At 40.9% G+C, this 23,211-nt stretch overlaps 2 protein-coding genes across 2 annotated transcripts in view; both read left to right on the plus strand.

Moving 5' to 3' along the window:
- Nucleotides 1–8,511: 8,511 nt before the first annotated feature.
- The window catches only part of LOC109464348 (sushi, von Willebrand factor type A, EGF and pentraxin domain-containing protein 1-like), a 29,924-nt gene continuing 15,224 nt past the window's right edge, over nucleotides 8,512–23,211 (plus strand). The window contains exons 1-12 of the mRNA XM_019761295.1: nucleotides 8,512–8,529; nucleotides 9,124–9,179; nucleotides 9,518–9,648; nucleotides 10,429–10,599; nucleotides 10,920–11,090; nucleotides 11,753–11,923; nucleotides 12,297–12,467; nucleotides 12,759–12,929; nucleotides 13,074–13,247; nucleotides 13,973–14,143; nucleotides 14,605–14,775; nucleotides 15,772–15,942. Coding sequence (XP_019616854.1) covers nucleotides 8,512–8,529; nucleotides 9,124–9,179; nucleotides 9,518–9,648; nucleotides 10,429–10,599; nucleotides 10,920–11,090; nucleotides 11,753–11,923; nucleotides 12,297–12,467; nucleotides 12,759–12,929; nucleotides 13,074–13,247; nucleotides 13,973–14,143; nucleotides 14,605–14,775; nucleotides 15,772–15,942 — 1,747 coding nt within the window. The remainder of the gene's footprint in view (nucleotides 8,530–9,123; nucleotides 9,180–9,517; nucleotides 9,649–10,428; nucleotides 10,600–10,919; nucleotides 11,091–11,752; nucleotides 11,924–12,296; nucleotides 12,468–12,758; nucleotides 12,930–13,073; nucleotides 13,248–13,972; nucleotides 14,144–14,604; nucleotides 14,776–15,771; nucleotides 15,943–23,211) is intronic.
- On the plus strand, nucleotides 18,182–19,963 carry LOC109464362 (ATP-dependent DNA helicase Q-like 1). Its single transcript, XM_019761311.1, has 2 exons — nucleotides 18,182–18,728; nucleotides 19,291–19,963. Exons 1-2 carry the CDS (start codon nucleotides 18,502–18,504, stop codon nucleotides 19,850–19,852), a joined length of 789 nt encoding a protein of 262 aa, XP_019616870.1. The 5' UTR covers nucleotides 18,182–18,501; the 3' UTR covers nucleotides 19,853–19,963.

Consider the following 23,211-nt stretch of genomic DNA (forward strand, 5'->3'; position numbering starts at 1 on the left):
AGACATGATAAGAGACCATCCTACTTATTATATTTACTCCTAGGACAAGCGTAAAGCTTTACTTATGATTTATAACATATTTGGAGTTGCACGCCGAGTTTCCTTCATGTCCTTTACGACGGTCTTTCCAATAAACTTGATTGATGACATATAAAAAAGTAATCAGTCATTGCTGTTGCGGCAGCTGATTGACATTCTTAAACAATAAGCAGCGCCGTTAAAAGAACAAGGAATATATACCATACGGGTGAAAACGTGGTCAGCACTTTTTACTGTCAGAGTCCAGTTTTTTTATGCTGAACTATTTCTTGTAACAAATGGAGGGAGATTACAATATGTTTTCAACGAAAGTAACTAGCTCATGACTCATAGTTTTTCTTTGCAAATGCTGATACATCGCGTTCCTAAAAAAAAATACAAAAATAGTAACCTGGTAATTAACCTGCTTGTCTGGGCTTGCCTGGGTTTTGACGAGCGCGCGAAAGTTGGTCTACCACCGGGTTCAATTTACACACTCACAGAATATCTGTGACCGATGCTGAACATGCGGTGGTCTGACCACATTTAGAATAAAATATAATTGAAATAGAATTTATGAGAACTAATAAGAAAGTTAATTGCTGTTGAACTTGCTTTCCAGTTTAGCGATGTTGCTGGCCAACAGCAAGATGTTCGGTTCACAGCTTTGAAATCTATATTGGGCACTAGTGCTGATAAGGCTAGGGGAAAGTTTACATTTGAAAAGCTGAATCAGGTTATTTAATGTGAAATACAACCCTTTGTCGTGGATACCTTAAAACTTTTGTTTGTTTTACAGCAGGGGGTATGGTCATGGATCTTTCAAACAAGATAAACTTGCGAATGTTTTTTGCTGTTGCCAAGAGTTTATCTTGGGTAATCTCGTCAGTAACGCAAAGCCAGGTACTAGAGGTTCATAAAGAGCCAGTCTGTCAGCGGACCTTACACTTCTGACTGCCAGCCAGGCAAGAGGAAGCAATTCTGCAGCCAGTCAGCCCTCGACGCGCCAAACTCAGAGGTACAAGCGAGACGACATTGGAATAAAGGTAAAAAACTATCATCTTCCTTCCACTAAAAGACTGTTTTTAAATTTTCTCCTATCAAAATCTTTAAAAGCTAAGAGTATATGAAGCACTAAAAGAAAAAAAATGAGTACATAAAAAGAAAAAAAAGAAAAATGATTCTTCCCCTCAAATTTTGTTACAGTGGCGCAAACTGGCAATCCATGTTATACTTTGGGTACTTAGTGTAAGCGGTTGTCTAATGCCATGGGCATGAGTGAAGGATGTTGCCATTGTTGAAATTTTCCTTCTGATTTTCCCGGTGTTAACCAAATTGGACCATCCTTTGACATTCGTAAAGTGAAAATCTGCATGTGGCAGATAGTCAAATGTCTGAATTAATTTCACAGTACATTCATTTTGAAGCATTTTTAAGTTTCATAGATGAAACGACTTTAAAATCTTGGATAAACAGATATACAATTATGAAAATGTTGAATACAAGTTTAAGTACCACATGTGTTTTTAAATATATAGATCATAGAAAATACTTCGAAACAAAAGGGACATTTTCGATTTATTTGCTAGAGACATGTGTTCTGAAGCAGCGTAGTCGTCTCTTTGTTTTACATTTTCACTGCTTTCCACTTATACCCCCATTCCACACCGGTGCATTCCACTAAAGCTTCGGTCCCAATTGCGCCGGTGCCTGTCGGAAATGCAGCCCCGATCCGGCTCTGGGGTCTGCTGGGCACCGGCTGACGCGGTCACAATTAAAAATTACATTCACGCTGCCCTGCAGGGGTCCCAAGGGCTCCCTCCTTGGTCGGCCTCCGGCATGTACCCGGCAGATGCTCAGACTGTGAAGTCGTGTGGCGTAGCGGCAGAGTGCTCGACTCCGAACCAAGAGGTTCTGGGTTAGAGTCCTGTCAAGCCACCGATCTTGTGCCCTTGGGAAAGGCACTTTACACGACTTTTCTCACTTAACTCAAGTGAAAATAATTATTGTCCTGTCCTGTATTTGTACTGGTGGCGACATAAAATAAGTTGATATAACTTGAGTGTGCCGTCGCCATGTTTGGTCATGAAATGTTGGAATAAAAAAAAAACAGAAATCAGGTAATTTATGGCTGAAAATTACTGAACTTGCGATGGCTGCACTGATGATTCTGATTAAAGATATGGATAAAACGCTCATATTACCACATAGCATAGCTTTTCTAGATTTACAGACCCAAATTTCAAGAGGACACCTTAAAGTTAAGAGGGTGTGACAGGAGGTTACCGGAACCAATAAAAGTAGAATTTTCATCTCCATGCATTTTAGTCATCCTTAAGGCGCATTATCTCATATGGGCAGTGGCTTTGGTGAATGGTTTTACTGTGATTTAATAGAGGAACATCAGTTCTACTGATTCAAAAACAAGCGTTGTTGGATTGGGCCATACATAACGCGAGCCATGGCTGGGGGGGGGGTCTTTGTGGGGGATTTTCGTGCTAATTGAAAGAACAGGATAACAAAAACAAACAGTAAAAATGATGAAAAGTAAATGCTAATGCGCTATATGCTACTTTAGATATGTAGTTATTGTTAGTTTCTTTTCAATGGAGTATGAAATGGCCGACATTTTGCGAGATATATGAATTGGGAGGTGTTAATAGAAATGCAGTTTTTTTGTAGGCTGGGAAGGTAAATAAAGCTAGGGAACATTTTGGTGACCATTTAAAATAACTTATCTCTTTCAGTGCTAAAATTAATGAGGGCAATGACGAATAAAGTGCATTTCATCCTCCACTGTATTTCCTGTGCAATATTTACATATTCTGAACTGTTAACAGTCAGTTGTATCTAAACTTTTCTATTTCTAATTTATGTGCGCTAACTGTAAACTTGCATATGGCTGATCTAACACCGAAGTCCTTCATGTGAAGATAACGTTCCATTGTGTATACAGGTTTCAGATGTCTATAAAATCTTAGCTTACTGACATCAACAGAGAGATTGTAAAGAAAGGTTTGGATATACATGTCAGAGAATCTACTTCTAAGTAATGTACATATGTGTTGCTTATTGAGATCGATGTTGTCGTTGTGCCAGATATATGAGAAACCACTGGTCAAGTATTTCTTTCACATGGTGTAGCAGATATTTCTTGTAACATATGTTTTGGGGATAGTAAGCGTCAACTTGTAGGGGGTGTGTATAAGCGTGTAGTTGTCTCAGTCTTAACCAATACTTGACTAGGCGTTCCGATACGCCTGTGTCTAGTGACAATCTACCGAGCTCTGCTTTGCATGTTCCGTTGCTAGCTTTTCTGTGTACACCATGAATGTTTTTACAGAAGAGATTATGGACAGTTTCAATAGGACAGATGTCATTTGAAAAATCTTTTCCCCAGATTTCGCAACCACCTAACATAATATTGATTTGATTCACACGTCAAAAATCCTTTATGAAGATTTGTGAGCGAATAAGAGATTTGATGCTAAAACAGCTTTGCGAGCTTTTCAAGCAAGTTGTTTCTTAGCTAGTGAGAAACTGCCAGATGAGGACAACAACAGATCTAGATAGCAGGACGGCGTAGTAATTTCTATATTTTCTGAGCCGAGCAGGAATTTTGTATTTATGTATATGCGTCCTGTTTTGTTAAAAATTAGAACTTTGGTCTTTTTCAGGTTAACTTGGAGTTTCCATTTTGTACAGAAAGTGTTTAGTTTGTCAATGACACATTGAAGTCCTTTCTCGGTTTCCAAGAAAATTACGACATCAACTCCATAGAGTAAGCAGGAAATTGATAAATTCTGTAGAGAGGGTGGCACGCATTCTGGACTATCTAACATCTTGACTAAATCATTTATGAACAGGTTGAAGAGAGTCGGACTAAGGTTACAGCCCTGCCTCACACCTTTGTCCGTGACGAAGGGTGGTGTTAGGCCAGAGGAGGTTTTGATGCATATTTGCGGGTTAGAATACATTGATTTTATAAGACCGTAAAATTTGACGCCTGCTCCCGAGGTGATTATACCTACTTAATGTCAATCATTAAACTTCCTTCGTATGTTCTGCTGACAATCCATTCGCCTGCCGGAACTTCTAACTCGCTCGAAGAAGACAAAAATGGTTCCCATTATTTTGTACATTAATTGAAAAAATGAGATACCGCTAAATCAATGTATGATCAGATATATTGTGCATGCTACGCAACAGTACATTGGCACATCGCAGGTTTATAATAGCAGCATACATGTACCTGTACTAACCCCTCATTATTCAAGAAACGCACATGTAAATACTAATAGCATTCATATATTGTTTTTGCTATGGTCTTGTTCATATGTATTCAGTCCTCTTCTTCTGGTCTTCCTTTTAGATTTAGTAAGTGCCAATATGTACAACTTAGCTAAGAGGTCTGCTTCACTTGGCACCTGCACTTACATACAAAGTTTGAGTCGATTTGGCCGACCCTCATCTTCCGACCTCTGCCTGGTTTTCTCGTGCAATGACTCTTAAAATTGGGGCCGACTCGGCGCGTTTGCGGGCTGCTTTTTTGGCACTTTCGGACGGGACTTGGACGGAGACTGGCTGGGTTCCCGACGGCTGCCGGACTATTTTTACCCCTCGCGCGGTCGCCAAATTGATTTTAACGCAAACGTCCTTGGGCGTAGACATCGACCCAATTCTCACCCTGAGCTCAACTCGCTCGTTGCTCAATACGTTAGGCGTCAGGGTCGTAACTACAGAACTTGGGAGCACCAAGGTCGCCATGTTTTGTATTTACATTAATGTTGCGGCGGTTGTGCGCTCTCATAGCGCGTTCATGACGCTCCCACGTCAAGCTGCTAGAGAGTCCAAAATCTAACCATTTCCAGGTCTCATCAACACCTACCCACCTACTATTTTTCATGACAATCCGTGCTAAATTACACGCACACACACACCTACACACACACAGAGAGAGACAGACACACACACACACACACACACACACACGCACACGAACACACACACACACACACACTCTCACACACACACACACACACACATACCATATACCATAAGAATTAGATAGCCTCTATGGCTATAGTTTTTGGCCTGTTTTGCTCTCAATCTCTGGCAGAATCTTTGACATCGCATGCACAAGACTGCAACTCCACATTGGACTTCTAAATGTTACCTAAATGTTGGCCAGACCTTAACAGGTGTATTCCACTTAAAGCATATACTAAAAGTATATCATATCCATGACAGTAGTTTTTAATTTTGTCGTTCAGCCATTTAAAGCTCTCGCCAGACCTTAAGATTTTAAGTAAGATTCAATAGCATACCTAATGTATAGTAAATGTTATTCTTACCAATTTAGATGAGGTTCTCAGCAGTCTTGGTTCTGGTAGTGATAGTCACACTACTCGCACCTGAGACTGTCGGATTCAGACGTAGGCGGCGTCGCAGGTGCCCATATAGGAACTGCAGCTGGTCCAGCTGGAGCTCCTACAGTAACACCTGTTTTGGAGCCTGCCGGGGCAGTGGAACAAGAACAAGAACAAGGAGCGTCACTGTTAGCGCCCAGTGTGGAGGCACATGCCCCGGCTCTTCCACGCAGACTGTTGCCTGCACTGGGAACTGCAACGGTCATGGATCTTGGAGTTCAAGTGGTGGATATTGCAATTGTTACAGTGGGTACACAGGAACCTGCTGTCAAACAGGTAACATTACCATTCAAACCCTTGATTGATTCTACCTCTTACTTATACCACAGTGAAAATTATGTCAACCTGGCACCAAAACACATAATATTTTAGGCTTGTATTTCAATAGATCTTGTAAATTTGAATGCGACCGTGAGTATTGTAGATGTGCGTAATAATTGCGTTTTCCAGGATTGATCCCGACAGACTATTCTCACAAAACTAGTAATTAATCAACATGCGTCGATGAAGGTTAGACATCCATTTATTATAATAGTGTAGTTCACTTATGGAGAGAAGTTACTGTTGAATGTTTTTCTTTTGCATAAGTGTGAGTTTAAAACAGCCCCTTTTTACGGGGAGGGAAATTGGGTGAAATATGCTGTATTTGATCTCTAACAAATGCCGGCCTTTGTAGTGATATTTGTGTTCTTAGTAAAATGAAAAAAAACAACAGAATGTTATACAGAACTATATTTGTTGCCAGACTGTGTGTTAACATGTTATTTTTTGTATATAACAACGTTACCTTGTAAACAAAAATTCTATTAATGTCAAGTCTCTGCAAATATGAAAAATAGCTTATTACCAATTCGGCAGATGTTATTGTGGCCGTCGCCAACAATTTGATGAAAGGTTAACAAATAGGTAGTTGGTGAATGCAATCAGCTTTGACTTTGTGAACGACAGTCTAGTACTTAGATTGATTTGGGGGCTCAAGAACTGTTATATTGTGTAAGTAATTTCAGTCCATGCATTTCCTAATTTTTAACAACGGACTTAAACACCTATATATATATATATCTTACAGATGATCTATTGGCTTCTTGTTTCGTTTTAGCAATACGATGCGGATCCTTGGACTCCCCCAGGTATGGTAGGGTGTCATCTTCTGCCAACACTTACGGGACGAGGGTGACCATCTCATGCAACACCGGGTATCGTCTCGTCGGCAGCAGCAGCAGGACCTGCTCTGGCAGCGGATACTGGTCTGGGTCACCGGCGTATTGTGAAAGTAAGACTAAATTTCGCCCCATCCTTTAGTCTGCACAAAATAACTTGGTCGAAACTTCTGCACAAAATATCTTGGTCAAAACTTAATATGTCCCTTTTCTTCTATTATTTTGATATTCCTCTACCAATTTTATTTTAATTTGCCACCATACTACTAGTATATCGATAAATCCTAGAATGGGCTGTTGTATTTATTGTAAACAGGAGCGTCTGTGGAGATACAGGTTGAGCTCCATGACCATAATTGCCTTAAATGGTACTGTTGTAGAAATCCTGGTTTCTGTATATTCTGTATGTAAAGGGCATGCCATTGTCTTGATTTTTTTGTGGGAGGCAAATCGTTTTTATGGAACGAAGTGACCCATGATTAGGGCCACCTAGAACCTTGTTTGGAACTGCAGCAGCGTTTTTCAGAAACTTTTTTTCGGGTCATGTAGCTGAGAATGCAAATGGTTCTATTTATGTTAAAAAACAAAACTAACCAACATTTGAAATTGTACAGGTGTTTCCAAGTTCACACTTACTATCATGTTACTATCAAGTTATGTGTACATGAATATATGTAAATGTGATATAAATTGTGCTAAACACCTTATTTGCACATGCACATTCCAAGGGAAATGCTACGATTCGTCTTTGGTTTCGATTTTTTAAAGGAGTGCAGAGCAACAAAAAAGTTAACACGTAAAAATACCCCCACACACGGAGAAGGTAGATAGGCCTTGATATCATTAGATTACAGTTGTCCAAATCAAAATCTCATTTGCATCATTAATCTGGAAATTCTGTAAAGATGATGCGTTGCATTAGACAACTATTCAAACTTGGGACGTGAGTAATTGAAAATAAGAGAAGCATCGACAGATATTGATTTTTTAAATGAAGACATAACTTGCATAATTAATAAGAAAATATAGTAATAACTGACAGGAATTTCGTACTTGCAACATTTCAAAGTTAACTGAAGGTGGGCATCATTAAGCATATATTATGCAAATAAGGATCTCATGATACAATGTTGAACTTTTTTTTTTCTAATCAGTGCAAAATGAACCTGGTCTTAACATCGTAGATCGATGATTTTCGGTTCAATAGGATGTCACATCAATCAATTCCCCTCGCTTAAGTGCACAGTCACATTCGATCCCAAAATTATCAGATACATTATACATAATACATAATTGCATGGTACATAATTAATTGTCATAAATTAGAAAATCTCTAAGAGTTCAACAAGAAACTGTTTACGGCAGTCTTGAACTTAGTCATATTGGGACAGTCAGGGAAGACCGAGGCTGGTAAGGAGTTCCACAGCCTGCTAGTCCTTGGTACATATGAGGACATGTGAAGCTGAGTATTGGATTTTGGCACTTTAACAAGGTATGGGTGCCCACTTGTGGTTGAGCGAGTTACTCGCGTTCCAGATACTTTGGTCGGCAGAATTCCACTGAGTTCCTCTGAGGGTTGCAGGAAGACGTGCCGGTAAAAGGTACTCAGACTGGCTACTTTTCTTCTGTGTTCCAAGGGATATATTCCAACCTTTTGCGGATCCCCGATTTGGAGCTGACGTACAGCTTTCTTCTGAATGCTGTCAAGTAGCTTAAGTACAGTTGCACCAGCTCCGCTCCATATTGGGGAAGCATATTCCATGAGGGGACGAATATATGCCTTATACACTGTTATTCGAGCCTGAAGAGGGAGAAGGTCTCTGGTACGCCCAAGGATGTATAACCTCCTGGCCGTTTTCTTAGCAAGAATTTTGATGAACGGGGTCCAGGATAGAGTATTGGTAATGGTAGCACCAAGAAGGGTAATGCTATGAGTAGGCTTTAGTTCTTCATTCATGAAGTAGAGAGGAGGGTGGTTCTGTTCTCGTTTCCTACTTATAATCATCTCTTCAGTCTTTCCAGCATTAAATGTAATGCACCAGTCACAGGCCCATTTGTCTATCTTGTCCAACACTTATTTCAACACGAAGAGAATACAAGGCTCAAATTAAGCATTGCACTATAATCAATGCCACCACAGATGGACTTCCATGATAAAATAATGACCTCATTTACATAGTTTATGCTAGATAAATAGCTATCTTTGTTAAGGCTGAACTGTCATTGGCTTGAGATCATTTGGTGCAATTCATACAAATGAGAATCGTAATTGCCAAGTTATTTGGAAACATTTACAATTCATCAGTTGAAAACTTTAAGATACATCATTTAGAGAAGGTATTTAGAGAAAGTCGTTGAACACTAATCCGTCTTAATTCTCTTTTTGTGTATTACTCGTTAGGGATAAGCTGCCCATACCTTAGCCCTCCTTCGCACGGTTCGATGACAGGTGGTATATACTACGGTAATGTGCTGACCTTCACCTGTAACATCGGGTATCAGATGACTGGAAGTAGTTCGTTAACTTGCCGGTCATCAGGGACATGGAGCGGATCTACTCCTACTTGCAGCAGTAAGTTCAAATCAAACGATTTTTAATATGTTTTTCGTCCACCTCATATGTAACTTTTGGTGGGATGCTCTTTTTGACAAGAAACTGTAGCGAGTAATAATGGACATAGTCATATAGCCAAATAACGTTGACCAACTGCCAAGTTGTGCATATTAATGAAATATTCATTTATTGAAAATCATGGAAAATCGAAACAGATTAAATGTTGTATTAATAGTTAAAGTGACCGCAAAAGATTAAGAATTCCATCCCGTTACTCATATGTTATAAAGGAAATGTTTTGTTTTTTTTGCAATAGAAATATACTGCACCAATCTTCCTGCTCCCAACCACGGCAGTGTTAGTGGTGGCTATGCCTACCAGGACGTCAAGACCTTCCTTTGTGACGCTGGGTACGAGCTCGTGGGCAGTGGTACTAGGGAGTGTGTGGGATCCGGGACTTGGACAGGCACCCAACCAGTCTGCAACAGTAAGTGCACCCAAACAGATAACTATGTCTTGAAACAGCTGCTTACATACTGTGACAGATAGCTTCACCTACCTGGGAGCAATGGTCAGCAACAATCTCTAAATATTAAAATCAGTAAAGCAGCCTCTGTGATGAAAAAAATAAGAAGAATGCGAAATCCAGACCTTGTTACTGAATACACACCAAACTAAAGGTATACACGTCATGTGATCTATTATGGCCGTCACGTTGCGCGAAAGTCGATTGGCCGACGAGCCTGTGAGCGGTAAATCACGCCCGGTGCTTCGTCTCGCGATTTTGCGGAGTCGGCCTATAATCGCTGTCACACTAAACCAACCGATTTATTTATTACAATTAACCACATACATAATATACATGGAGGGCATACACCAGCGACTTGTCTCCAGCGTTTTTTGAGGTCACAGCTCTTGTTTCCAGGTCGCCTGTAACGTCTGAGCCTCGCCCGAATACACAGACGTCGATCCGACCGTTCTAGGTTGGACCCCTTGCGAGCTTTAATTGCACCATTCTCTGACAACCCTCTTCGGTATTTCGCCCGACATGTGTTTGAATACTCCTGTTATTGAACGCATTAATTATTAAGGAACTTTAAGGAACTTTACATATATATTTATTAAGAATTAAATAAACGGTATATAAAATACTAACATATATATATATATATATATATTTCAAGTATTATCAAGACCTACTTGCCTAATACATTATTAAGACAATCCACAAACACACACGAATGACATCATTCTTATTATGACATAGGAAAGCGATGTGCTGCCCTTCAAGCGCCAACTCATGGCTCTACAAGTGGTACTTTCTTCCTCGGTGACACCATAACCTTCTCCTGCATTGCAAAGTATGAGCTGGTTGGGAGCAGCAGCAGAACCTGCCAGTCTACTCAACAATGGACCGGATCACAACCCACATGTGTAGGTGTGTACTGGGGCTTACTGTTTACCACGGGCGCATTTATCAGTAGCGAATTAATCATTATGATATTTGCAGTAGAAGATATTAAATGCTGCTAATTCATGATATCCATACAAAGGCCGAAAGCTACATATCAAGCTCAAAGAGGCACCATTGCGCATGCATTGAATTGAGTCAAAATTGTGGCAGAATATTATAGATGAAATTTGTTAGGGTCATTTAATGTCAGCTTATATTAAACAATAAGTTAAAATCCAAGTTTGTGCTATTATGCGATGCCTTAATGCCAATGTGTCTTCAATCTATCACCATGTTCGATACAGAAAAGAAGTGCCCTACTCTGTCCATCCCTGCAAATGGACAGATGGTGGGTGGAACTGTTGTCGGGGATCTACTTCGGTTCACCTGCAACTTGGGATACAAACTGGTGGGAAACAGCAACCTTCTTTGTCAGGACGACAAAACTTGGAATGGGTCACGTCCAAACTGCGAAAGTGAGTTTATCATTTATGTATTTTTTTTTTTACATTTTATCATGGAAGGCACGCAGGATTGTTATGCGAAAAATCATTGCGGCATGCCCTCCAATACGCTGAACTGCAGAATTCTATATAAAAAACACAAGAAAGGTGTCAAAATCTCACGTCTGGGATTAACAGTTCATACAAACTGACCTTGAAAATATAGCACACCTCCTGAAATGGTCACAAGCCCTCCAATCTACAGGAATTAACCTGATCACAGCACTTGAGGCTATTTTCCCCAGTGGTCTCCCAAACATTCTAAACCAAAGTTTTTTTCACCAAAATCAGAATATTAAGCCTGGCAATATTAAGTCTGGCAAGACGACAAGGGCCCAAGAAGCCTTAACTATCCCATCCACCACAAAACTGACAAAAGGCACCAAATTTTCCAGGAAAAATTAAGTTTGATTGGTGTATACCCTCACCGGGCACACTACACGCATACATTATTTATAGAAATCCACGCCCTTCTATGTGCATGTAATATAACTGTCACGTTTAACTTTAATTATCAGTATAATATGCTGAGAGGAGAGTAGCCTTTGTGTCTTTATTACAGTCACGATTTTGCCAGACTGAAACTTATACTGCTGAATAGTTAATCTTTATCATGATATTTGATATATTTGCAGAACTCGTCTGCCCACCCCCTGAAGTGCCTTCTAACTGTGACGTGAACGGTGGAAGGACCTATGGAGACACGGTAACCTATACCTGTGATGTCGGCTACAGACTCAACGGTGCCGGTACCAGTGTATGTCTTGCAACTGGTGTTTGGGATAACACTGCGCCTCGGTGCGAAAGTAAGTAAATGCAATTATTCGATTTTAATTAATGAATACATAAAATGGAAGCTGGTTCCAGTTGGTAACATGCAACGTTATACGTGTTAGCAGAAGTCAATATATCATGCTATGATATGAATTAAGCATGGGATCAGTATATCAGTAAGTCAGGTTTCCTATTGTATTGGCTCTACACTTCACTTTGTTTTACAAAATTGTAATCAGTTGTACAGTATATAGTCCAAATCTGCAATATATGTTTCATAATCAATTAAGGTAACCGCATTTCCTTAGAAGAGCTTTGACCATATGGAAACTATTCTAAATATTGACACTGTAAGAAAATATATACGATATAGACTTCACTGGTATATCAACTTTTGTTTGGTAGAAAAACGCTGCCAAATACTCTTCCCTCCGCTGCACGGTTCTGTGTCGGGTGGAAATTCCTACATGGATGTTGTGTCCTATACCTGTGACACCGGCTACGACCTGATCGGAAGTTCGAGTAGAACCTGCCAGGAGAACCAACAGTGGTCAGGCTCACCACCAACATGCGAATGTATGTTCCTCTGTTTATTATGTAATCCACATCTTTAGTAGTAGCTATTAGTTCATTGGTCTGTTTACTTCAAATGGGCTGAGTTAAAACAAATGGTCCACCTGGCGCTTTCCAACACCCTCTTGGCGCGCAGCGGCTGAGTTTGTAATTAATATGTATATGGAGTCGCGTGTGACTACATAAAACTCAAAGAACTTTAGTTTGATTATGAGATCACCTTCACGTTATGAGATAGTAACATGTTTAAACTTCAACAATCCTTTGTAATGTATCCGTGTTGTTTGTGTTCAGTGGTGAAGTGCTCGACCTTAAATCCACCTGTCGATGGGTCCATGAACGGAGGCAACAACTACAACGACACGGTGTACTTCACCTGTGGGCCGGGGCATGACTTAACGGGCAGCTCCAACCGAACTTGTCAGGCAGACGGGTTATGGAGCGGCACACAGCCTAGCTGTTCAGGTAACAGTAATCGAGTCGTTGATTTCAACAAGGAGTTGTCATGTTGATAATTCTTAACCATCTTTATCTACTTAAATTTAAAAAGAATGAAGCCTTCAAAACATTTTGCTGTAAAACGTAGTTGTTTGTATTTCACCTCAACAGCACTAGCATGTCCTGAGCTTGATGCACCTTTAAATGGAGAGACGACCGGTGGCACGTCTGTTGGCGCCTTTCTTATATTCTTCTGCAAGGAAGGATTCGACCTGACAGGTGGGGACTTCATGAGAACCTGTCAGAATGATCAGACATGGAGCGGGACTCAGCCAACTTGTGAACGTAAGCCAACATTGTATTGCTACTTATTGCACAAGTGATGGATAACCGTAAAAGCAATATTTGCCCTTTTTGTCATTGTTCTGTCCTAGAAAGCACCCCTCAGTTGTAGTCAAGCGGATGAGGTGTTATTGCTACGCGTGAGATTTCAGTAGTATGTGGATCCTATCCTTGAAAGTGTTTTGGTCTGTACGTTGTGTTGTGTCGTACGGCAATGAATCCGTAAGGGTGGGATTGGTGGGAAAGATGAGTACTTTGTGGATCAAGATTTGCATTTAGGAGTAAATTTTTGAAAGGCGCGGACAGGCTGTATGTATTTGTTGACCAATAGGGCCGACGTTGCCTATGAAGTATTGGCTAATGCAACAAATTTATTTTCAAAAGCTACGGCCCTTCAGCGAATGGACCCGTGACCAAATGAGATATTGTAAAGTTAACCTCGCTACATCCTTTGGAAGCAAGGGGACTGCATATAAAACCTTTTAAAGACATTGATATCTAGACAGAGAATTAGAATCTTTAAAAAAACACTTCAGTGTGCGTCTCCTGTCATCACTTACAAACTGCACTTACATTCACTCATTCATTTACTCCAGGACTTGTTTTTAACGTGAGAAGCATGTTTGCCAATACTGTACTCCCCCTTCTTAAATGTCCAGGTGACAAAATACAAGGTACTAAAGTAACTGTAAACTGAATGTACATTTTCCTTTCTTTTTAATCAACAGGGAAGGCATGTCCGGATTTACCCACGCCTCTACATGGCAACAGAACAGGAGGCAATCTGTATGGCAACATGGTCACATATACATGTGCTGTCGGGTATGATCTAGTCGGTGACGGTACAAGAACCTGTCAGGGCAACGGCCAGTGGAGTGGAACTCAACCTTCGTGCTCTCGTAAGTTGTTTTTGGAGCTGCAACAGATTCTAGAATCCATATTATTATTATACGTATATATATATATATATATATATATATATATATATATATATATATATATATATAGTGTGTGTGTGTGTGTGTGTGTGTGTGTGTGTGTGTGTGTGTGTGTGTGTACTTACGTATTTATATATGTATGTATGTATGTATATATATATTTCAGATGCCATGCACATTTTTTAAGGTTTTTTTGCCCTCTCAGTTATTTACCCCTCTACAATCTACTCTTTATACATTGTACTTAGTCTATATATATATATCTATAAATATTTCTTGTTGTTCTTACCCGGTGTTGTTCCCGGTAACTTTCTGATACCATAAGTATTATTTGATCAGTGTTGCTAGATGTCTTATCCGTAACTTTGCTTGGACATTTGTAATGTCAGTGGCTAATGTATTGTCTGAAATGTTGTATTCAGGAGTGCAGTGTCCAACCCTAAGTCCAATTCCTAATGGACAGATTAGCGGAGGGAACCTGTTCGGCCAACAAGTCAGTTTTGTTTGCAACTCTGGGTACGAGTTAAGCGGAAGTCAGTCCAGGATGTGCCAGTCAGATGGCATTTGGTCTGGAACGCAACCGTCATGTGTCCGTAAGTACAACCATCCACGGGATTGCCTGTTGTGACAAGCAATTAAAACAAACTTGGATATGCAAAAGTTGCATAACAAAGTCAAATCATACGCATAAACACTCATGTCATAAAACATACACTGACATAGCTACAAATAAGAACTCACATGTATCGCACACACACACGTACATAATACATACACACACATACACACGCTCACTACTACTACTACTCATGCACGCACGCATACACACACACGCACAAACACAGACACAGAAACACACACTCGCACGTCATCTAAGTTTTGTCTTTATGATTTGTTCAAACATTTAAAGGAATTTTGGAAGATGAAATTTTTGGGGAGACTTCGTTGACCAAATCACTGCCTCTTTGCTGTTAAAAATCCGAAGCCAAGATGATCTAGGAATGCTTGCATATTCGTGTATAGCAACAGTCACTAAAGCTAAGTACATATTACCATTGTGCTACTCAGCAATGAACTGCTCCGAACTAATCCCACCACCAAACGGTATCGTTGCTGGTGGAAACAAGCTGGGTGATGCGGCTGTGTACATCTGCACGGAGGGATATGAGATCCAGGGCAGTGCGGTTCGGATCTGTTCGTCTGACCAGACATGGAGTGGAGAGGAAACTACCTGTGAAAGTAAGATGACTGTTTTCTGATTAATTATAATGTCATCCCTGGTAGTTGCGCTATTTCATGTGTAACTCACTTGTAGGTGGTCGCTTTATGTACAAGTGTAAGTTCACAATTTAATGAGTTCTTGCTTGAGGGCATGTGCAAGAAAAACAAGAAAAATCATTTTTGGTAGTGTATGGCACGTGTTGATGCGTTATACATGTGTATGTCTCTTTGTGTGTCTCTGTCAATGCGTGTTTTTTGGTCTATTGTAGCATTTCAAGTCATTTTAAAGTATAATCCATGCAAAATACAGTGGAACTGTATATATTGTTGAATATATATTATTTATATTTACATTCCCATTTTTGCAGGAAAAGAATGTCCACAGTTGGACCCTCCTCCGAATGGCGGTATCAACGGTACAAACTACTACGGTGATACGGTCATGTTTGACTGTGATGTAGGCTACAACCTTCATGGTGATCAGTACAGAACCTGTGGAAGCAACCAAGGGTGGTCTGGTGCCCAGCCACATTGTGAAAGTAGGTCACAATGTAGATCTCCAACATCGGTGTTCTATTGTTGACGAATGGTGTGCTCAGATTTATGTGATTCAGTCATTAAGTTTTCAGGTTAGTATAAAGCCTAATGATTAATGATAATGTAACTGATTCTTCTGACACAAAACAAATTCTATTAAGCATAAAAATGAAACCGAGTAAGTTAGTCTCATTCTATTTTCAGAGTGGATATGGCAAGAAGTGTTTTAAAAGTATCTGTATCTGTAACTGTATAGCCGGTATAACCGCCTTTCGGCGTAACACACCAGCTTCGCAGGCACGCGGCGCGGCGGCAGCTGGCTATATTACACCGATCGACTTGTTACACCTAACCTTTGAACTTCTAGCTCTAGACACTGTTTAAAGCTATCTATTGACAGTGCCCCTACTGTACTTGGTGACAGTGAGTTCCACTCTGCGATAGTTCTAGGAAAGAATGAATTCTTGAACACCTCAATCCTTGGTTGATAACTCTGGTACTTGAATGCGTGGCTATTTCTTGTTCTCTTCTGGGCTGGTATTAGGTACTTAATAGTTGGGACATCCACCAGTTTATTAGTCATTTTGTACATCATGCATAGTCTAGACATCTTTCTTCTGTCTTCAAGTGAGGTCCACTGTAGGTTTCTTTTCATTTCCGTGACACTAGCACCTCTTACATAGTTGTTCATACAGAATCTTGCAGCTTGATTCTGTACCCTTTCCAATTTGTCTTTGTCTTTCTTTGTATATGGATCCCATACTGTCGCAGCGTATTCTAGGTTCGGTCTTACAAGTGACGTGTATGCAAGTGATTTTACTCTCGTTGGACATGCCCACAGATTACGTTTAATCACTCCCAATGTCTGTTTCGCCTTAGTTGTGATATTATTAACATGTGCACCCCACTTCAGTCCGCTTGTCAGCGTGACGCCCAGATACGGATGGATTTTTGTGGTTGCTAAAGCCCGACCACAAAACTGGTAGCTAGTTGCATGTGGTGTTCGTTTGTTTGTTATGTGCATAATGTAGCATTTTTCGGGATTAAACTGCATGAGCCATTTGCTTTGCCATTCTTCCAGGGTGTTCAGGTCTTTTTGGAGACGTTGTGAGTCGGTCTGTGTAGAAAGCTCTACATACAATAGACAGTCATCGGCAAATAACCTCACATTTGAGTCAAGCTGATCTGGTAGGTCATTTATATACAAGAGAAAGAGCAATGGCCCCAGGACGGTTCCTTGAGGGACTCCAGACGCTACTTTAACTGGAGCCGACGCCTTCCCTTCAACCACTACTGTTTGCTCCCTGTTGGTCAGGAAAGCCTTTAACCAATTCAGCGTAGGGCCTTGGATTCCATAATACTCCAGTTTTGAGATGAGCCTGCCATGGGGGACTTTATCAAAGGCTTTAGTGAAATCAAGTATTGCTAAATCTACCTGCCGTTTACTGTTTAGTGCGCCAGCTATGTCATGGACTGTTAGTATAAGCTGTGTTTCTGTGGATCGTTTGGCTCTGAATCCATGCTGGTAATCTGTTAATATACTGTAACTTTCTAGGTGCTTAAAAAGTGAAATAGGGTTATATCTTCTTCTTTAACTTTGTAAACGTTTATGGTTTGTTTATCTTATCGACAGAGGTACGTTGTCTCACTCCTGTATCTCCTACGAATGGCGTCGTTTCGGGTGGTACATACTATGGTGACATCGCCAGTTACAGCTGCTATCCTGGGTGCGAACTGTCAGGTAGCTCCACACAAACCTGTCAGGCTGACGGACTATGGAGTGGAACGGTGCCGACCTGCGACAGTAAGTGTTATCGACTGTACACATTATATATTTTTGGTTTTGTTTGAGAGATCTCGTCGGTCTAATCTTAGCAAAGGTACTTTTATTGTTACCATGTCCCGTTTTCCCATGTTCGTGTGTGTTTGTGTGTGTGTGTGTTTGTGTGTGTGTTTGTTTGTGTGTGCGTGTTTGTGTGTGTGTATGCGTGTTTGTGTTTGTGTGTGTGCGTGTGTTTGTGTGTTTGTGTGTGTGTATGTGTGTGTCATCCTCCCATGGCAGGGGCAGCGGCTCCGAATTCTTTCTCCGCCCCTTACCCCTGCCGTATTACATGGCATCTTCTACTCTACGACCCGATTCCAGGGACACGCTCTCAGCCAATCACGTATCACAGAGAAAATCTTCAACGCACTCTACATTAAATATTTATGAGCTGCGCTAGCTATCGGAACCAATCATGTCGGCTCTTACATCGGCTGTTCAGTGACAAATAAAAACAAACATGGCGTCGTCTTGGGAAGAGAACTTTTGCGACTTCTTTGGATTAGAGAGCCTGCATGACCATCAAAAGTCCACTCTGGAGTTTTTGATGAGTGGAAAGGACGTGTTCCTAAGTGTGCGAACGGGCGGGGGGAAAAGCCTATGTTTCATGGGATTTCCAGTCGCAGCAAGACTCGCAAGAACCAGGAAAGAGTCGCGCGCTAGCAGCTGTGCAACTGAGAGCTGTTAGAGCGCGACTGGAGAGGAGTTCGTCTTAGTTGTAAGCCCGCTGAATGCGATAATGAAGGAGCATTGTGAGTTCTTGAACGGTCTTGGGCTGACGGCAGTTTGCCTCGGGATGGACAGTAGAGATACGGCGGGCATTCTCGCTGGGAAGTTCCAGTTTGTACTCACCTCCCCCGAGACTATCCTCGGCGATGAAAAATTCCGAGAGATGTTGCGGTCTGATGTTTACAAGGGACACGTTGGCCTGATTGTGATCGACGAGGCCCATACTGTTGTCCAGTGGTAAGTCTGTTGTCACTTTTCTTCTATTTTGCCGATTCAGTACATGTCGAAAATGACCCTGCCATGGGAGGATGCATAAAATTGTGTTTATACTACACTCAACTGTACTGCACTTTAGCACGGTCGCGCGCGTTCAAAAGAAAATAGACTTTTTCATTGAACTCAATTTTCACTGTGGTAGCAAGAACGTGTTAAAAAGAGGTTAACGATAATGGTAAGTTCACGGTACAGCTTAGTTACAGTGAAAACTGAACTTAAAATTACTGTGAATAAACATGAAGCAATTACTTGATTGACAGGTACACTTTACATTAAAATCTGTACTTCTAACCTTTCTTGAAACCTGCTACGGGATACCAGTTGGTAGTATTGATTGAAAAGGGATAACAATGACTTTCACATGTGGCCAATGTGTTAGGATAAAGCCTTTTCTTGTCAAAGTATATGCTCTTTTGGCCCTAATCTAGTGCTGAAAAGAATGTTATGCAAAAAGTAATAATTTTGTGTGAACAAGTAAAAGACAGGTAGCTTTAACTTACAATTTCTACTGACTTTTTTTCAGGGGTGAAGCATCGAGCGATGAAGAACCCTTCAGAGAGTGGTTTTCAAAGCTTGGGGAATTGCGGTGTTTAATTCCAGGTACACCGATGCTTGCATTAACTGCTACTGCAAGCAAAAAAAGGCGGCGACGAATCCAGAAGCTTCTAGCCATGCAAGGGTGCAAGGAGTTTATTGATAACCCTGACAGGCATAACATCAAGCTACATGTTCTCAAGGTAGACAGTAGTCAACCACTGAAGGAAACATTTGAATGGCTTCTAAAACTGGTGAGAAGTCACACAGAAGATTCCAAGTGTCCAAGACTGCTTTTGTTCACCAAATCCATTGATGACTGTACCAGGATCTATGTCTTATGTAAGAGGTATCTTGAGAAGGAGCACATGAAGAGCGTAGAGATGTACCATTCTCAAACACCTGAATCAACCAAGTGCAGGATTCGGGATGACATGAGTAAACTGGATGGCTCGGTTCGTGTTACTGGTCTGCACCACTGCGGCTGGAATGGGAGTGAACTTTGCCGGTGTGGACAATGTTGTCAACTATGGTCCACCGCAGGAGATTGATACACTGCTACAGGAGCAGGGACGTGCTGGTAGGGGAGGAGGGCAAGCACATCATGTACTAATCTATAACAACAGACAACTGAGAAACCTTGATCCAGAAATGCTGAGATATGTAAGGAATGCAGAGGGCACCTGTCGTAGGGAGATATTACTTTCATACTACAGTGCATCCTGTGGTGACAGTAGAATTCTTCATACATGTTGTGATGTGTGTAGTGTAAACTGCAAGTGTAATTCTGATGACTGCTCACAGCTTCAACCTGTCACCTACACCGCTGCAGAAGATAGTGATAGTGACAGTGACTTGGAGACACAGACTGAGAGCAATATCACTAAGGAACAGGACCAAGCTCTTAGATCGTCTCTCGATCAGTATAGATTTCAACTCAATGAAGATTCGAAATCATCAAGCGTGACAACAGCAGCAGAAGCCACTCATGGATTCACAGACGCAGTCATTAATTCTGTAGTTAGAAACTGCACAAGGTTGCTGTCTGCTGATGATGTGTTAGCTGTGTGTAATGTCTGGTCTTACGAACAAGCCCAAACAGTTTATGTAATTGTGAGAAGTGTATTAGATGATGAATCCAATGATGCTATGAGTGACACTGACTATACTGGACAGGATGACTGATTCCTTCCTAAATTCCATGTAACTATTTACGTCAACCGTAAAGTGGATTTCCCAGCTTTATATCGTAAACTAGGTGCTCCTAGTCCTAGTCGAATGCTGGAGTTTATGTAGTGGATAGCAGCAGGTTTCTGACCATTGCATTTTGTGCAAGAAGCAAATGACTAAATAATATATAATATATAAATAATATAATAAAATATATAAGGGTATAGACACTGCACATGGTAAACTGAAAAACTGTTAGATGACAAGGATATTTTATTGCACAAGCAGTACAAAGTGGCTTAGTGAAATCATAATGCTAAAGTTGTCTTGCTTTCAGACAAAGCAGTGTGTGGTTCAATTAAAATTGCAACATTTGAAATGAAATACACAATGTATTCCTATCATTCTTTCCTAGGATAGACAATACCTTTTCGGTAAAGGTAGCACGAATATACAGTTCGTGGCAAAAAAACTAGTTAAACTACTCACATAACATAACTAAAAAAAAGCAGCAATATTATTATCTCCAAGCAGGACAATTGACACGGTAATGCACAAAAATCGACTACTCCATATTTGGGGGTACATTTCCACACTTGTCACATAACCGACTTTACAATAGGGTTCTGAAGATAAAGGCATGATTGAGAATAAAAGTGTTTGGTCACATAAGTGCCTTAAAGGCGTGCATTCCGGGTCATAGTCATGTTAGACACCTCTTTCTGTTCTTTCACCCAATTGAAAAACTTTTCCATGTCCAGTCTTGCCATTGGATCTTTGTAGCTGTGAAATGTCCTGTAAAGTGTGGTGGAGTCCAGGACCTTTGACTGAAGAATTTCATCCACGAGTGTCTCGATGTCCTTTCCTTTTTGGCCACAGTCCTTTGTGCGGCTTTCATGTCAACCCCACACACGTGTCGGAGATTCTCTGCTACCTTATTCACTATTTGGGTTGTCTTGCAAATTGTTTGAGCTGATTGAAAAGTCTTGTTTGATCCTTCCCGGTGTAGTCGTTTCTTGATTTCACCCACCTGCAGCTCCACAGCATTGTCATTGGGGATGTTCTTCCCAATACCTCCCTGTAGGTTTGTGCAAGTGTTCCACTTGTAGTCAAAAGCTTCTGAAGGGTTGAGCAGGGCCATCTCGTATGCCAACATACGCCAGAGCCACAGGGTGTACTTTGTATGCTTCAGACTACATGCATAGAGCATTTCTAGTTTGGCATTTCTGAATATTCTGTTCCCATCAGCCTATTTTGTAGGCATCTTCTGTGTCCCTGTGTAGNCCTAGTCAATGCTGGAGTTTAGTGTAGTGGATAGCAGCAGGTTTCTGACCATTGCATTTTGTGCAAGAAGCAAATGACTAAATAATATATAATATATAAATAATATAATAAAATATATAAGGGTATAGACACTGCACATGGTAAACTGAAAAACTGTTAGATGACAAGGATATTTTATTGCACAAGCAGTGCAAAGTGGCTTAGTGAAATCATAATGCTAAAGTTGTCTTGCTTTCAGACAAAGCAGTGTGTGGTTCAATTAAAATTGCAACATTTGAAATGAAATACACAATGTATTCCTATCATTCTTTCCTAGGATAGACAATACCTTTTCGGTAAAGGTAGCACGAATATACAGTTCGTGGCAAAAAAACTAGTTAAACTACTCACATAACATAACTAAAAAAAAGCAGCAATATTATTATCTCCAAGCAGGACAATTGACACGGTAATGCACAAAAATCGACTACTCCATATTTGGGGTACATTTCCACACTTGTCACATAACCGACTTTACAATAGGGTTCTGAAGATAAAAGCATGATTGAGAATAAAAGTGTTTGGTCACATAAGTGCCTTAAAGGCGTGCATTCCGGGTCATAGTCATGTTAGACACCTCTTTCTGTTCTTTCACCCAATTGAAAACTTTTCCATGTCCAGTCTTGCCATTGGATCTTTGTAGTTGTGAAATGTCCTGTAAAGTGTGGTGGAGTCCAGGACCTTTGACTGAAGAATTTCATCCACGAGTGTCTCGATGTCCTTTTCCTTTTTGGCCACAGTCCTTTGTGCGGCTTTCATGTCAACCCCACACACGTGTCGGAGATTCTCTGCTACCTTATTCACTATTTGGGTTGTCTTGCAAATTGTTTGAGCTGATTGAAAAGTCTTGTTTGATCCTTCCCGGTGTAGTCGTTTCTTGATTTCACCCACCTGCAGCTCCACAGCATTGTCATTGGGGATGTTCTTCCCAATACCTCCCTGTAGGTTTGTGCAAGTGTTCCACTTGTAGTCAAAAGCTTCTGAAGGGTTGAGCAGGGCCATCCCGTATGCCAACATACGCCAGAGCCACAGGGTGTACTTTGTATGCTTCAGACTACATGCATAGAGCATTTCTAGTTTGGCATTTCTGAATATTCTGTTCCCATCAGCCATTTTGTAGGCATCTTCTGTGTCCCTGTGTAGATATCCCATTCTGCAGAATGCTGAGATGACAGATACAGAACTGCTGCAGGTATCTTCACTCTTACGTTCCTGACCCTCAGCAGGCACTGTGTCCACATGTAGGTCTATGGAGTGAACCTTCTCTTGGTGTTTTGTGAAATTTTTCTCTCGAACGTACTCCTTCCCACAGTGGGGGCACTTGTACTTGCCATCTTCCTGTTGCACTGTTTGTAGCATCTGCTGTCTGTTGTCCAAGGCTGCAACTTGCTGAGTCATGTGGTCAATGTCCATTGCT

The sequence above is a fragment of the Branchiostoma belcheri genome, unplaced genomic scaffold (assembly GCF_001625305.1).
Source record: "Branchiostoma belcheri isolate BF01 breed outbred unplaced genomic scaffold, Haploidv18h27 scaffold137, whole genome shotgun sequence".
Classification (NCBI taxonomy): domain Eukaryota; kingdom Metazoa; phylum Chordata; class Leptocardii; order Amphioxiformes; family Branchiostomatidae; genus Branchiostoma; species Branchiostoma belcheri.

Excerpts from the sequence above, each read along its gene's own strand:
- LOC109464362 (XM_019761311.1), top strand. The coding sequence starts at position 18,502 with ATGAAGGAGCATTGTGAGTTCTTGAACGGTCTTGGGCTGACGGCAGTT. Across the intron at positions 18,729-19,290 it reads GCCCATACTGTTGTCCAGTG|GGGTGAAGCATCGAGCGATG; the intron begins GTAAGTCTGTTG and ends ACTTTTTTTCAG.